At 36.7% G+C, this 15434-nt stretch overlaps 3 protein-coding genes and 3 non-coding genes across 6 annotated transcripts; 3 read left to right on the top strand and 3 right to left on the bottom strand.

Annotated features, from left to right (window-relative positions):
* Positions 1 to 769: 769 nt before the first annotated feature.
* Positions 770 to 1053, bottom strand: K10H10.14. The gene has a single exon (NR_051912.1). It is a non-coding gene; the product is annotated as an Unclassified non-coding RNA K10H10.14 (non-coding RNA).
* K10H10.11 lies at positions 777 to 856 on the bottom strand. The gene has a single exon (NR_051913.1). It is a non-coding gene; the product is annotated as an Unclassified non-coding RNA K10H10.11 (non-coding RNA).
* A 2442-nt stretch (positions 1054 to 3495) lies between the features above and the next one.
* cysl-2 (Bifunctional L-3-cyanoalanine synthase/cysteine synthase) lies at positions 3496 to 5073 on the top strand. The gene is made up of 3 exons (NM_064607.6): positions 3496 to 4203; positions 4305 to 4539; positions 4894 to 5073. The coding sequence occupies exons 1-3, from the start codon at positions 3528 to 3530 to the stop codon at positions 4994 to 4996; spliced, it is 1014 nt and encodes a 337-aa protein (NP_497008.1). The 5' UTR covers positions 3496 to 3527; the 3' UTR covers positions 4997 to 5073.
* vnut-1 (Major facilitator superfamily (MFS) profile domain-containing protein) lies at positions 5047 to 8145 on the bottom strand. The gene is made up of 7 exons (NM_064606.8): positions 8087 to 8145; positions 7901 to 8027; positions 7750 to 7836; positions 7480 to 7699; positions 6916 to 7118; positions 5738 to 6212; positions 5047 to 5554 (listed from the first exon to the last, which is right to left on the bottom strand). The coding sequence occupies exons 1-7, from the start codon at positions 8137 to 8139 to the stop codon at positions 5382 to 5384; spliced, it is 1338 nt and encodes a 445-aa protein (NP_497007.1). The 5' UTR covers positions 8140 to 8145; the 3' UTR covers positions 5047 to 5381.
* Positions 8146 to 9258: 1113 nt separating this feature from the next.
* usp-14 (Ubiquitin carboxyl-terminal hydrolase 14) lies at positions 9259 to 12323 on the top strand. Its single transcript, NM_064605.11, has 4 exons — positions 9259 to 9476; positions 9523 to 9835; positions 10211 to 10870; positions 11826 to 12323. The coding sequence occupies exons 1-4, from the start codon at positions 9265 to 9267 to the stop codon at positions 12108 to 12110; spliced, it is 1470 nt and encodes a 489-aa protein (NP_497006.1). The 5' UTR covers positions 9259 to 9264; the 3' UTR covers positions 12111 to 12323.
* Positions 12324 to 14433: 2110 nt separating this feature from the next.
* Positions 14434 to 14454, top strand: 21ur-11165. Its single transcript, NR_051911.1, has one exon.
* Positions 14455 to 15434: the final 980 nt, after the last annotated feature.

Below are 15434 nucleotides of genomic sequence, written 5' to 3'. Positions count from 1 at the left end.
ATTATAAAGGTGGAGGGTAATAAGGTGAAAAATTGTTATGTCCCAATGTTTTTTTTTTAATGAATGCCGTATATTTTGTCTTGCATCCCCATTGCTCTAGTTTAAGCACATCTCGGTTGGCTTTGGCTGTATCAACTTTTTTTTTCAACTACGAAACTATTGAAAAAAGCATTTGACACGTGTATCACTTTTATAAGTACTTTCATAAACTCAAAGACAACTGGAATAAGAGCTGTCGAAGTAGAAAGGGTACTTTCAGTAACTATTAACTATTACAGTAACCTTTTTGAGCTTGAATTTCAAAATGTTTGGAGTGTTAACAGAATTTTTGCATTTTGAATGAACAAGAATCTTCCGATTTTTCATACATGTCATAAAAGTTTTTTAGAATGTATAAACATTAGAAACACATTTTGTAAGTTTCAGACGTTTCTGACAAAAATGATTTTATTTTATTTTATCGGTTTTCCTTTTGAAAAATGTTCGAATCTAATAGTTATCTAATTTGTTTTCAATTTGAGTTGACATTATGAATTTTAATTTCTAGATAGTCAAATTTAATTTCCAAAACTTCAACCATACACATTTCCCAAAAAATTTTACCAAATGAATATTACAGGAATTACCGATTTTCCGAATTTGCCGAAACGCGGCAATTGCCGAGAATTTTCGGCAAATTATGGTTTTGCACATCTTTTTTTCGAAATTTCAGAATTTCAATTTCAATCGGCAAAATTGTCCTACATCTATTTTGAAAAGTAAGCGAGAAAAAAAAGTAACTCAGAAGGAAGGCAGCATTGTCAGGTAATGTTATTCCTCACTTACAGTCTAGCACCCGACTCTCGATCACTGTTACAATTTCGAAAGTACTCGAGTGGAGTCGAACTTTGGATTGCTGCACGCCAGGCGCGCCTGTTGCCTCGACTCCACAACTCAAACCGCAACTCATCGGTCTATAGGGCGTACATGTTACGTTTGCAAAAAAACAGTGAGACCGAGAGAAATATGTATCAAGAGAAAGGAGGTGCATATTAGCGAATCAGGCAGATATAAGAGAATTAGACGAAAAAGAAGAAATCTATCTAGCCGAAAATGATGACAATTCAGAAGGCACGTTTTTCATGGAATCTGATTGAACTGTATTTGTAGAATATCACGTACACAGAAACTGTACTTTGTGTTCGAACACATCAAGATCAGTGGTGTACTTTCTGGAAATTTCAAAAGAATTATTACTCAGACGCGAAATTTTTTTGATTTATGCTCAAAAATAAGGTATCCGGTCTCGACCCGACAAAATCTTGTTACAAAAGATAAAGGGCGAGCTCTTAAAGAGTACTGTAGTCTCAAACTTTCGTTGACGCGGAATTTTCGTCAATTTTTCAGAGTTTGATAATTTTTTGTTTATTAAAATCTCAACAAACCGTAAAAAAATGTAAAATCGATTGAAAATTGAAATTACAGTACTCTTTAAAGGCGCACACCTTTTCGAATTTAACAAAAATTGATGTGGCGAGACCGGGTAACGTATTTTCGCCGAAAAATTGTTGAATTTAAGATAATTTTATGCAAGTATGGGAGTATTATGAAAGATTGTTAAATGTTTTTTATCTGAATTTTTACGATTGGGTTGGCTGTAAGAATTTTAAGATGTTTTTTTTTTAACTTTCAGATTGTATTTTTTACCAGGGGTGGGCGGAAACCGTTTTTTTCCGACAAACGACAAATAGGTAATTTGCAGAAAATGACAATTTCCGGCAAATCGGCAAACCGGATCTATTTGCCGAAAAACGGCAATTGCAGAAATTTTCGGCAAATTGTGGTTTAGCACACTTTTTCGGGAAATTTCAGAATTTCTCTTTTAATCGGCAAAATTGTACTTATCATGAATGCTCCTACATCTATTCTGAAAAGTAAGCAAATTCTATGAAAATAATATTAATTTTCAAAATGGCTCAGTTTTAAGTATTTCCGTCTTAAAAAACACACTTCCGGCAAATTGACATCCGGCAATTTGCGGGAATTGAGAAATTCCGGCAAATTGGGAAACCGGCATTTTGTTGACTTGCCAAATTTGCGGAGAAAAGCTTGCCAAACGGCAATGGCCGCCCACCTCTGATTCCTACCTCTAAAGAGCTCTGAAAAGAAAAATTGCAAGAATCCGCTTCTGGAGCTATTCTATCGGCCTTCAGTTGGGTTCTTGAAAATATATTCACCTAAAATATTTCAGAATAGGTGCACATGTTTCCAGATGCACATGTCTTCTGGTGTTCCCCCTTTCAGAAATAATAAAATTCCATAAAACAATCTTCAATATGTCACGTACTCACTTTGATCTTATCATCCTCTCGATTAGCAGTTCAGATCATAGAACAGACTATTTGAGACACAGACACCCAATCAAATGTTTTCAAGTGATGATTTCCTAGTTCTCATCATATGGAGCAAATATGGGCGGTGCTTATAGTCCAAAAACACACGTTCATTTCACAGCGGATGGAAGTATAAAAGGTGAAGTTTGGAATCTGATGAAACATGTCTTCTGGTTTTGCACTTTTTTGTAGAAATTGTTACCTCAAGTGTGAAAGTACTTTACTAATGTGTTCCCGGCGAAAAATGATTTTAATTGGACCGTCTTTTTTTCATAGAAACCATCCAGAATTCCAGTAGTGAAAGTTCACAAGTTTCAGATAAATTTTAGGGTATTTACAGTAAAAGAAACTAAATAATTTTTTTGAAAATTTCAAAAATCTCGGATATTTTAATTGTTAAATTCGATCATCTTACAATTAGACTTCTATTAGTAAAGGCGCACACTATTTTTATCAGCTTTATTAAAGATAGGGATTCCATTTAGGCTTTAAAAAGGCAGGCGTCAAGCCCTGAAACCGAGCCTGCTTACCATGGATGCCCTACTCAATCGTAAATCGAAATAAAATAATATGTATAACTAATTTTCAAAGGTTTGTATTACGGGAACACAGTTCTGAGAATGCGCATTTACGGGCTCGATTTTTGAAATTCTGTTCATAAATAAATTATTTTAACTCATTCCGAAAATCGTGCCCGTAAATCGACACCATCACTACAGTAATCACTGAAAGAATAGTTTTCGCTACGTGATATTTTGTGCGTCAAATATGGTGTGCAAAACGCATTTTCAGAATTTTGTGTTCCCGTAATATCAATTTGATCTTCCGCGTCTACCAATAGATCAAATTACTTTGATACCAAGAAAAATGATGACAATAACTGCCGCCCGCCCTTATCGTTTACTCATCTCGCACGTATTATTGTTTTCTACCTGATTGGTCTTCATTTCTTATCACTATCGTTATATCTTTTCGTTAATTTTGTTCTTATTCTTTTTTATTACGCTTTTTGTTGAAAAGTTCGTCTTTTTGCAACATTATAGTGTAGTGGATTTAATTACTCCCTTTATTTGAATTCCTGCGAAAAATCTTTTTAAAACTCTTATTCCATTTTTTTTTTCAGAGTATTAGTTATCCTCTGCCAATCAACTCATCATGTCCCGCGAACTTATGGTCGAAACCGGTGGTGAGCTCATCGGAAACACCCCACTCCTGAAGCTCAACAAGATCGGAAAGGATCTCGGTGCATCGATTGCCGTCAAGGTAGAGTACATGAACCCTGCCTGCTCGGTCAAGGATCGTATCGCGTTCAACATGATCGACACAGCTGAGAAGGCCGGGCTCATCACCCCCGGCAAAACTGTGCTCATTGAGCCAACCAGTGGAAACATGGGAATTGCGTTGGCCTACTGCGGAAAACTTCGTGGGTACAAAGTTATTCTTACGATGCCAGCGTCGATGAGTATTGAGAGAAGGTGTCTGTTAAAGGCCTACGGTGCTGAGGTGATTCTTACCGATCCAGCGACCGCGGTCAAAGGAGCTGTCCAAAGAGCCGAAGAGCTTCGCGATGTGATTCCAAATGCGTATATCTTGAACCAATTCGGAAATCCAGCAAATCCAGAAGCCCATTATAAGACTACAGGACCAGAAATTTGGAGGCAGACACAGGGCAAGGTTGATATCGTATGCTTCGGAGTTGGATCAGGTGGAACTTGCACTGGAGTCGGACGATTCTTGAAGGAGAAGAACCCAAGTGTTCAAGTGTTCCCAGTTGAGCCATTTGAGAGTTCTGTGATCAATGGACTTCCACATAGCCCACACAAAATTCAAGGTGAGCATTTTTTTTCCAAATTTTCGGGGCTGGGGAATTGTAAATCAAACAAAAAAAAGTCGATGCACCATGTCAAAAACGGTTATATTTTCTATTTCCAGGCATGGGAACCGGAATGATTCCTGACATCCTCGACTTGACCCTTTTCTCCGAGGCTCTGCGAGTTCATTCCGATGATGCTATTGCAATGGCCAAGAAGCTTGCCGACGAGGAGTCGATTTTGGGTGGAATCTCGTCTGGAGCCAACGTGTGCGCTGCAGTTCAGTTGGCCAAGCGACCGGAGAATAAGGGGAAACTAATTGTCACCACAGTTAACAGTTTTGGAGAACGCTATCTGTAAGTTTTATATTCAATATTATTGCAGAATTTTCAGTTTTTTCCATGAAAAAAATGTAGGGCTTTCATGGGCGGTAGGCGCGGTTTCAGGACCTGACGCCTGCCTCCAACCTCGAAAGTAATAATTTAACAATGAAATTAAACTCCAAATAGACCTTCCCAAAAACTGTAAAAACCCGAAAAATTGAAAAAGTTCAAGAAAATTCGAAAGCCAAGAATTGGGCGGGGCTCAATTTTGGTCACATTGGGTAAATGTTGTTTCTATAATTTGAAAATATAAAACTTTCTCGGGAATCTTTGTCTCAGATATTAAATATTTCAAAATAAGCCCCGCCCAATACTTGGCTATTTCAGTTCAACCGCCCTCTACGCCGAGCTCCGTGATAACGCCGCCAACATGAAACAGTTGAACCTCGACGATTCCATCAAGATTGCCAAAGAATACCTAGGAATTTAAACTTTCGAATTTCATATTGTGTGAAAATGTTTCATTCCAAAAAATGTTGTTTTGGAAAATAAATAAATTTATTTAAAAAAGACATGAATATTACACATTTCGTACAATGAAAAGACTTCAAAAACCCGGATAAACTATGAATCACTGAAAATTGAGTGGGTGTGGGGAAGGGTGAACACAGACAATTCGAAGAGGGGTGGGGGAAGAAAAATGAGAAGAGGCAAGTTTATAGTTCAGAGGGGAAATGAGAAGAAGAAGAAAAGACCGATAACAAAAATTATGAAACAAGAATAAAGAAGAAGAAGAAAACTATTTTTCAAAAGTAAATCTTCGGATTCACTTCAAGAATTTTTGAAAAAAAAGTTAATGCACATGAAACAAATAATTAAATAATCTTCTGTCCAGTGCCCAGAAGTGTATAAACCATAGCTCCAACAACACACTGAGCCGCCGTCACAACGAACACGTACGACCAGTTGTTATTCGTGGCTTCCAGGATGTGACCAGCAATGTAGACACCGACGAATCCGGTGATGGCGCCGCAGGCATTGAAAACTCCTGAAAAATGGTTATTTTAATATAACTTCTTTTTTGTTTTTTTCAGGCATCAATCTGGTGGGATTCCGGATCTAAAAAAATATTTTTTCGCCAAATCAGCAATTTGCTAGAAATGCAAAGTTTGATATTTTTGGCAATCAGAAAAAACTTTCGTGCTCATGTTCAGAAGAAGTCTACCCTTACCAAAAACAGATCCCGCATGATTTGGTGCAAAATCGTGTGGATTTACGGAAACACCACCGTGGTGTAGCCCTCTGGCAGCCATTGCCATAGTGAATATGATCAATGATATCCAGAACGATGATGTCATTGGTACTAGCATCAAACAGAATGCGATTCCCAGTAGACTGGCTCCTTCCATCAATTTTCTCGTATAGGTCACAGTTTTTCCCTCGGACAGCGCACGAGACGCCATCACTGGGGCCACCAATGAGGTGACAACGATCGCCAACGATGGTACCACATTGTATACAAAACCCTTCGCAGTCGGGAATGTCTCGTGGAAATACGATGGGAGCCAGTTGAACAGAATCGAATACGAGTTGCCGCCAGTGTACTGAGCAACTGCGGCAGCCCAGAAAGCAGGATGACGGAACAGGGTTCCCCATGGAACCGATGGGCATGGTGATGTGGCGGCGAGATGAGATTCAATTGTGTCCTGAAAGAAGAAAAATGGTTTGATCTACGAGATTATAAGAAATTTCGAAAAATTCCAAAAAATCGCCAACATCGGGAACATTTTTAAAGCGATGTCAAGATTTAAAAAAAATCAAAACTAGTCGAAATTACTAGATTTTGCAACTACCGGAAATTTAATTTTCACTCAATTTTCACTTTTTATTGCATATTTTAATTGTTCAGGTGCATGTTTCAGATTTTATCGACTGAAAATGTACCTAAATTTACATAGAACCGCGTTTTGAAGGAACAAAATATGCTGTTTTTTTTTGTTTTTTTTTATTCAAAATTTTAATTTTGTTTTTTTCTAAACTTCAAAAAGCTTCTATATAATGCATTAATAATGCACTAATTTTTATTCGAATTTTTTTTTCAAAACTTTGAAACACTATAAACAATTTCTGAAAACTTTCTAACGGTCCAGAAATATTTATATAATAATTTTTTTTCTCATTTTTTTTTATTTTAAAAGTTATCGAAAAGTGTGAAATATCAAAAAAAAAATTCAAAACGCTTCTCTCGGACGATTCTTGAAGGAGAAGAACCCAAGTGTTCAAGTCTCTTCAAGATTTATTTTTTGGCAAGAACTTCCTGTCCAAATTTGGCTCAAAATATTGACTTGAGGCCAATTTGTTTTTTTTTTCTCTTTTTCAATAATTTCTCGAATTTCTTTAATTCCTCACATGTTTCTTATCGAGAAGAACTTCTTCATCTGGCAGTGGGGAACTTCTTCCGCCCGGTCCTTTTGCTCTATCCAAAACCCATCGGAACACCCAGCACCAGATAAGTGAGATTATTCCAACAAATTGAAATAATGCTCTCCATCCGATCCACTCGATCAGGATGCTTCCAATTGCACCGGCAAGCACTGTTCCCCAATGTGAACCTGGAAATTCAAAATTAAAAAAAAGACTAATATTTGAAAAAATACTTTTTAATCAATTTGTTGTCCTATTTATGAGTTTCAGATTTCTTGTGAATAAATTAATGTCCAAAAATGATCAAAAAATCGTAACTTTTCGGCGATATCCTTGATTTCAACCACAAACAAAAATCTACACGAGCCCTGCGTAAATCTACAAGAGTCTGCGTAAATCTACAGAGCACTGCGTAAGACCACATGAGCCTGCGTAAATCTACATGAGAGATGCGTAAATCTACAAGAGGCCTGCGTAAATTTACGAGCGTCTTAAGTAAATCCACACAAGTTTTGAACACTCGGGATTTTTAGGGAATAAATCCCATACCTGCTAAAACTATTCCAAAAACTCGTCCCTTGTCCGCCGCGGCAAGATGTTTGGATACAATAGACGCTAGAGACGGAATATGAAAAGCCTGGCAGACTCCTGTTAAAATCCGCACCGCCAGAAGAACCACAAGCGGGTAATTTGTCCAATATGCGAAATCGAATAAGTGTGGAGTGAAAAATGTGAGCATTGTCCACGCTAGACTAGAGTACGGGAGAATCTGGAATTTTTTTAAAAAATTGTTTAAAATTAAACTGTTGAAATTTAAACTTTTTCTGCTCCATACTTGTCTGCTATCCGTCCAGCGAAAACTTGTGTCAAAGCATATCCCCAGAAAAAGCATGAGAGCACGGTACCCTGGAAAATTAGTTTTAAAAAAATTGAATGAAAATTTTTTTAGAAGGAAAATTGAAGATCTTACCGAATCCGTTTTATTCCATGCAAACTCCTTCGCTACAGCTGCAGCACTAATCGGTAAACTTGCGCGAGACGCGTATAAAACACACGTGCCGCTGAACATTGTGATCGTCCACATTCGAGATTCCGCTCTGAAAAAAATTGTTTTAAAAAATTATTTTTACAATTTTTAGAGAAAAACTTGACCAACCTTGTCCAAATTTTGCCTAACGGAGGCTCATATTCACCAGGCCTTTTCAGCATTTTGATCTGAAAGTCTAGACGTTACTGGGGGGAAACGAAAGTTAAACAAATAAATTTTTAAAAGAGTGAAATGACAATTTTCAAAAAACGAGTAGAAAAGAAGAAATAGGACGAGACGCAGAAAGAATGAAAAACACACATAAACGTGGCGACTAGTGCATAATATAAGGGATGAATGGGGAAACGCCGACGGACAAACGTTTTCACTTTCTTTTTCTTTTTTTTTTTTTTTTTGAAAGTGACGAATCTAACCCGTGGGAAATGGGGAAAACTGATAAGCATGCTTGTAAATTATTGGAGAGGACATATTATAATCAAAAACACTTTTAAAAATCATGAAATACTCAAAAAATTAAAAAATTGCGTGGAAATAAAATATTTTCTGTAAAAAATTAAATATGTTAAATCGACTTTTCCGAGAGGAGTACACCGTGTCGTCTCTTCCAGTCGGATCCTTCACACCGGAAAGTGAGCGCGCCTTTAATTTTGTCATTGTTTTATTTTATTTTTTCGCTAAATAATTTATAAATTAAGTACGACTAAATAGTGCCTTTCAAAGAGTTTTCTTCTCAAAAATATAGAAATAAGGCTTCCGCACAAATTCCAAATTCCGGAATTCTAAAAATTGTGTATTCGTCGAGAGGACAGCGCGTAATGAGAAGGGATTTAAGATTGAGATTGAGATCTTGAGATTAAATTCGCGTTTTCCTATTCCCGAAGCTTTATAGGAAAGAATTAAAAGTCCAGGGTACATTTAAAAATAAAAATTTGCAAGAAAAAAGTCTAAATTATTTAGAAATTTGTTGCGAAATCTTGAAACATTTCGAAATGAAGCGGTGCTCTGCAGAAGTGGAGTTTTCGAGTTTTATATCCTAAAAAACTTTAATTTTTCGTTTCCACAGCCTCAAGACAATTCTCCTTTCACAATTTACACGAAATTTGCCAATTCTCGCCACGTCTAGTTTCAAAAAACACCAAAAACGCGCCAGTGTGTGCCCGCTTGGCGCATTTGGTGACCGCCCGCGAACGTTTTGTCATCGTTCGAATGAAATCGTTCATTTTTCGCTGTTCCTTCTACATTTTAATCTTTTTTCGAACTTTATAAAACTATAATTTCAGGAAATAATGCCTATTGTCAATGTTAAATGGCAAAAGGAGAAATATGTTGTGGAAGTCGACACCTCAGCACCTCCGATGGTGTTCAAAGCGCAACTTTTCGCTTTAACACAGGTGGTACCTGAACGGCAGAAGGTAGTGATTATGGGACGCACACTGGGCGATGATGACTGGGAAGGAATCACTATCAAGGAGAATATGACGATTATGATGATGGGATCGTGAGTTATTGGCTAAGTTTTTAAAAAATTACAATATTGTTTTCAGTGTTGGTGAAATTCCGAAGCCTCCCACTGTGCTCGAAAAGAAACAAGCAAACCGGGATAAACAAGCCGAAGAGATTTCAGCGCTCTATCCATGTGGGCTCGCTAATCTCGGAAACACGTGTTATTTCAACTCGTGTGTGCAAATGCTCAAAGAAGTCAACGAGCTGGTTCTGAAGCCTGCCGAGGAGATGAGAATCCGTGAGCATAATGATCGTCTGTGCCATAATCTTGCTACACTCTTCAATAGTCTTCGCGATAAGGATAGAGCTCTTCGCAGCAAGGGAGAGCCGATCAAGCCGTTCGCAGCGATTCTTGTAGGTGGTTCAATATTTTGAGCTCAAAATCACCTTAAAAAACCAGATTTCTGAAGAATATTCGAAAAATTGACATTTATATGAGCTAAAATCTCGAATACGACTCAGAAAAGTTAGCAAAATTTGAGATTTCAGCTAACATTTGGCGTTTTTTTTTCTCTTTTTCATGAAAATCGGTCTTTTGGGGTAATTTTAAGCAAAAAGGCCAAATTTCATACCGAAGTGAGATAAATTACGAAGACGAACAAGATCAATTTGCGATCACTGTGACACTGTAAAATATGCGAAGTTCGAGATTTCAGTTCAAATTAGGCTGTTTTGAGACAACTTTTGAGTATAATATAGCCCGAAAAATCTATATAAAATATTTTTCAGACTCTCTCCGACAGTTTTCCTCAATTCGAAAAGTTCAAACAACAGGATGCCAACGAATGTCTCGTATCGATCATGAGCAACGTCACGAGAATTTATGGATTGTCCGGGTGGAATATTGAATCACTTTTCCGAATCCAGACAGAGACCACGATGAAGTGTCTGGAAAGTGACGAAGTTTCTGAGAAAAAAGTGGAGCGGAACAATCAGTTGACTTGCTATGTGAATCAAGACGTTCGATTTTTGCAAACTGGAATTAAAGCTGGATTTGAAGAGGAAATGACGAGAAATAGTGAAGAACTTAATAGAGATGCGAAATGGCAGAAAAATACTCAAATCTCGCGTCTTCCAAAATACCTCACTGTGAATATCAATCGATTCTTCTACAAGGAAAGCACCAAGACCAACGCGAAAATTCTGAAATCCGTCCAATTCCCCATGCAATTAGACACCTATGACTTGTGCAGTCAGGAACTCAAGGATAAACTTGTTGCTCGACGAGCTGATATCAAATTGGAGGAGGATGCGAAGCTGGAGCGAGAGCTGAGGAAGAAGGTGTTGGACAAAGAGCAAGGCGATAAGATTTTCGATGATGGAGTTGCTCTGCCTACCGCTTTCGAAGATGATGCAGGATCGAACAACTCTGGATTTTATGATCTCAAGGTAGACAGCGTGAAGCTTGAATATTAAAAAAAACACTTCAATTTGAACAAAATCTGGAAAAAAATTATGAAAAATTGATAAAAATTCTGATTATTATAAAATTTAAGTATTTTTTTTAAATATAGGTATTTAATTTTTCTAAATAGTTTTTCATCAAAATACAATAAGAAATCGTTAAAAATCCCGCTACAATTTTTTTTGTCGGCAAATTCGTCAAATAGGCAAATCGCCGATTTGCCGTTCGCCGGATATACCTGAAATGCCTGAAAGATTTGTTTGAAATGTTTATACGGATTTTTTTATGAGTCGGAAACAGGGGTGTGCGGATAACCGATTTTTTCGGCTAACGGATAAATCGGCTTATGCCGATTTTGTGAGAATTGGCTAACGGCTAATTTCAAAATTTTCGGCTAACGGCTAATTCGGCTAATCTCAGTCATTCAAATCGGCTAATTTTCGGATAATTCGGAAAATATTCATTTGGTTAAGTTTTTTTTGTCCATTCTGTTAATTCAAGTTTTGGGTTAATTTTTTCACTGTTATTGAGCAAATTCAGGGATAAACGACTGTTCAAATAGGATAAAATCATACAAATTCACCACATTTTGTTTTCCAAAAAAATATGTTAGTTGAATTAGCCGAAATAGCCGATCGGCGAATTCGGCTAAATCGGCTATTATCCGCACACCCCTGGTCGGAAACAAACTGTGCCTTTTTGAAAAATTACCGTTTTCTCTAGATATTTTCATAGAATTTGCTTACTTTCAAAATAAACGTAGGGACATTCATAGGATACGTACAATTCTGCAAATTTGAATTGAATTACTGAAATTTCCAAAAAAATTGGTGCAAAACCTCAATTTGCCGGTTTGCCGGATAAAAATCGTTTGCCGCTGACCCCTGATTTATACCTAAAAATATAAAGTAAAAAATGTTATTAAAATCATGTTTCCAGGGAATCATCACCCACAAAGGCCGATCCTCTCAAGATGGTCACTACGTCGCCTGGATGCGATCATCTGAAGACGGCAAGTGGCGTCTTTTTGACGATGAGCATGTCACTGTTGTCGACGAGGAAGCCATTCTGAAAACGTCTGGAGGTGGTGATTGGCACAGTGCCTACGTTCTTCTCTACGAGGCCCGTGTCATCAAGCAATTCCCTGAACTTCCACCAGCACCAGTACCGACTGAAGTTGCCGCTGATACTGCTGAGCCAATGGAAGTATCGGAGAAGCAATAAGACTCATATTGTGCCTCATTTTTTCCGGTTATTCTCCGAATTTTCCCTTTTCGAAAAATTATTTATTCCTGTTTTCAGTAATTTTATCCTAATTTTCAGACCCAATTCAAGTTATTTGTATACCTTCCCCGTTCTTTTTTCTTCGTTCCACTGGAAAATGTCTGTATTTGATCGAATGTGATTATTATTGATAAGTAAATCATCATCACGCCCAAAGTTCTACAACACACGATGATTTTTCCTGGGTACTAAAATTTTTTATATGTTTTAGCTATAGGCTCAAAAGTTGAACCTATTCTGGGCGCGGTTTTGAATTTCATTTTAGAAAATGTACTTTAGTTTCCCCTGCTACCTACAACATACAAAAAAATTTGTCAGCATTTCCTGATTGGTCTGATTGAAGCTGAAACGAAAAAGACCATTTTTGAAATCCCATTGTATGTGCGGTAAATATACGGCGGCAGGTCTCGACACGACAAATTTTTGTTACATGCAAAATGTTGTGCGCCTTTAAACAATACTGTAATTTCACTATTTATCGACTTTTCGTTGTTCTTTTGATAAAAATAAATTTTATTTGATGATAAACATGAATAAAACAAGAAAAACATTTGAATTCTAACATTTCGTGGGAAAAAGTATAAAAACTCGATGAAAATTTCAAAAAGTGAAATTGCAGTATCCTTTAAAGGAGCTCACCATTCTGCATTCAACAAAAATTTTGTCGTTTCGAGACCCCAACATATAGCGTCCGACTAATACTTGAAAACAAATTTCAGAAGTTTTATAATTGTTAAGTTCCATCATTCATAATTGGTATTGAAACAAGAACGAATTGCCCATTTTTCACATAACTTTCTGGCAATTTTCGCGAAGTGAATTTATGACATCTCATAAATCACTCTCACCGGCAATTTGTTATTCCTTTCCCCTTATTTATACGAACTTTTTTGCGCGAATCTTCTTTCCGCTGCCAGTTGAATTTTTTAACTTTATTCAGTTACTGGACTACGGTAGGACTACTGTAGTTGTACATAGAACATTTGTTTTGTCTCTTCCAGGGATATTGAGTGAGATATGGTCGGGGTACTGTAGTACTGCAGGAGTACTGTGAGAGCACTGTAGGAGCACTGTCGGGGTACTGTAGGACTACTGAAATAGAATTGCACGGGTACTGTAGTAGTACTGTAGGAACATGATAGGGGTAATGTAGGAGTACTGTAATAATAGACTAGAAATTCAAATTTTGAGTTTAAAAAAGTTTTTATCTGCATTATGGCAGTAGATTTCAAAAAAAAAACTCAAGAAACTCCGGAAAATGCTCTAGAAGATTCTGGAAATGTTTTTCTTTTGCAAAATACAAGAAACATCTGGAAAGTTTTCGACAATTTTGGAACTTTTTGGGAAATGATAAAAAATCTAGAAACTCCTGGAATACACAAGAATTAGCTGGAAAAGTTTCACCAACTTGTGAAAAACTTGGAGAATTTTAATGAAACTTATAGGCAACCTGGGAAACTTTCGAAAAATTCTGGAAACTTTTGATAATTACTGAAAATTTTCAGAAACTTCTGGAAACTCAAATAAATTGTCAGAAAGTTTCGGAAGTTTAGAGAAGCTTTTGAAAAATTGAGAATAATTCTATGAACTATTGGAAAACTAGAGATAGTTTAGAAGTACTCTTTTAAATAAACTAGAAAAATTGATTTGAACCAATAATCAAACTACACATGAAATTGGATCAAAGGTTAATTTGTTCAGTTTGCCAACGAATTCTCGCATTCCTCAAAGTCTGCAAACATCAGTCAAATAAGAATATTTATTTACTCATAGGCAATAGCTAAACTAAAAGAAATTGAAAAATGACATTGATCAACTTTGAGAGAGAAATAGACAGCTTGAGAGCTCTGCTCACAAGTCAAGTGGCACAAAAGTAGTGATCAAACTTTTTGGTTTTCGAAGTTTTTTTTCATTTGGTTCAATTTTTCTTTGTTTCGAATCTAAACCTAATTGAATCCAAGGTAGGCGTACCTCTGTGCCTACGTGCTTTATTTTTAATTCAACTTTTTTTTCAGAGTTCAAATTCTCAAAAACCGATTTTTTGATATTTATCAAAAGTTTTGATGAATCTAGTCTAATCCCTAACCCAACCGGAAATCGAAAAAAGGAGTTTTATCGGATTTTCGTCAGGTTTTGTTATTTTTAAGTCAGGCTCTAGTGAGATTGACGTGGGAATATTTCTACGAATATTCGAGAAAAGTCTAGTGTACTTATTCTTTGTTTCAATATAGGTATTTGTAATTATTTTCCCTACTTGTCATGGTCACTAAGAAATTCTGAGTCATTCGCTGACCTGACAAAAGAAGCACATTTTTTTATTTTTGTACTAAATGAGTCAGGAATCTGACATTTCCAGCGAATTCTGGTTCGACTAACCTTGAGTCGTTTAACGCGATTTGTAAACTTTCTTCTTCGGAACTTTTCATTTTTCGATTTCAAACAATTTCCGTTCGTTCCACCTTAAACTACTTTCATTTGTCACCTGTCGCCGCCGCGTTTATGCTTTCTGTTTCCTTTTTCCAATTACTACATGCCCGACTTCGAAGTTAGACAAAATTGTAATTAAAGTAGCTAGGTCGGGCTTCTGTATTGTGCTGTAAACTCTTTCTGGTGTTTGAGGTGCACTTATTTTTTGTTTTCTCGTCATAGTTAACAGTTCATCATATCGACCCAAAAGCACGATACGGTCTTGGCACGATCAACCTTTTGAGATAACGTACCCAGAAGTATTTTTCGACACACAGAAAGGGCTAAGCATAATTTTTAGTAGTGTGCCAGTTATTCAATCGTACTGCTGAAAAGCACACTTTTTAATCTACTGTATTTTCTCAAATAGTCTTACACATATATTAATTTCGGACACCTGAATCATCTATTAGTCTTGCACTGACGTTTTGTCCGTACTTTGAAGAAAGGATCGGTTAAACACACATAGGCACTAATTATTATTGCACCTGCAAAAACATGCCTAGTTCGTTTACCAAAAAGTAAACCTCCTGATCTTGCCTATGTTCCTTACTACTAAATACATTGTGATCCAAGTGATCGTTCAATGGAAGGTAAACATTCCGACCTAGCTAGGAGTGAAGTGCAAAATTTACAAGATCGCGATCAAATGATGACAATTTTTTGTACCTATTTGTGCAAACTGCTGAATCATTGCACTTGTAAGTCCATCAAGACTATCCGTTAGGACGGCCAAAGAATACGTTTGGTTTACGTTAGCAGTAGCAGTAGACACATTGTTTGTTTGTACATTTTTTT

This window comes from Caenorhabditis elegans, chromosome II, assembly GCF_000002985.6.
Source record: "Caenorhabditis elegans chromosome II".
NCBI lineage: Eukaryota > Metazoa > Nematoda > Chromadorea > Rhabditida > Rhabditidae > Caenorhabditis > Caenorhabditis elegans.
The sequence above is the reverse complement of the archived record's forward strand: the minus strand, read 5'-3'. Positions and strand labels throughout refer to the sequence as shown.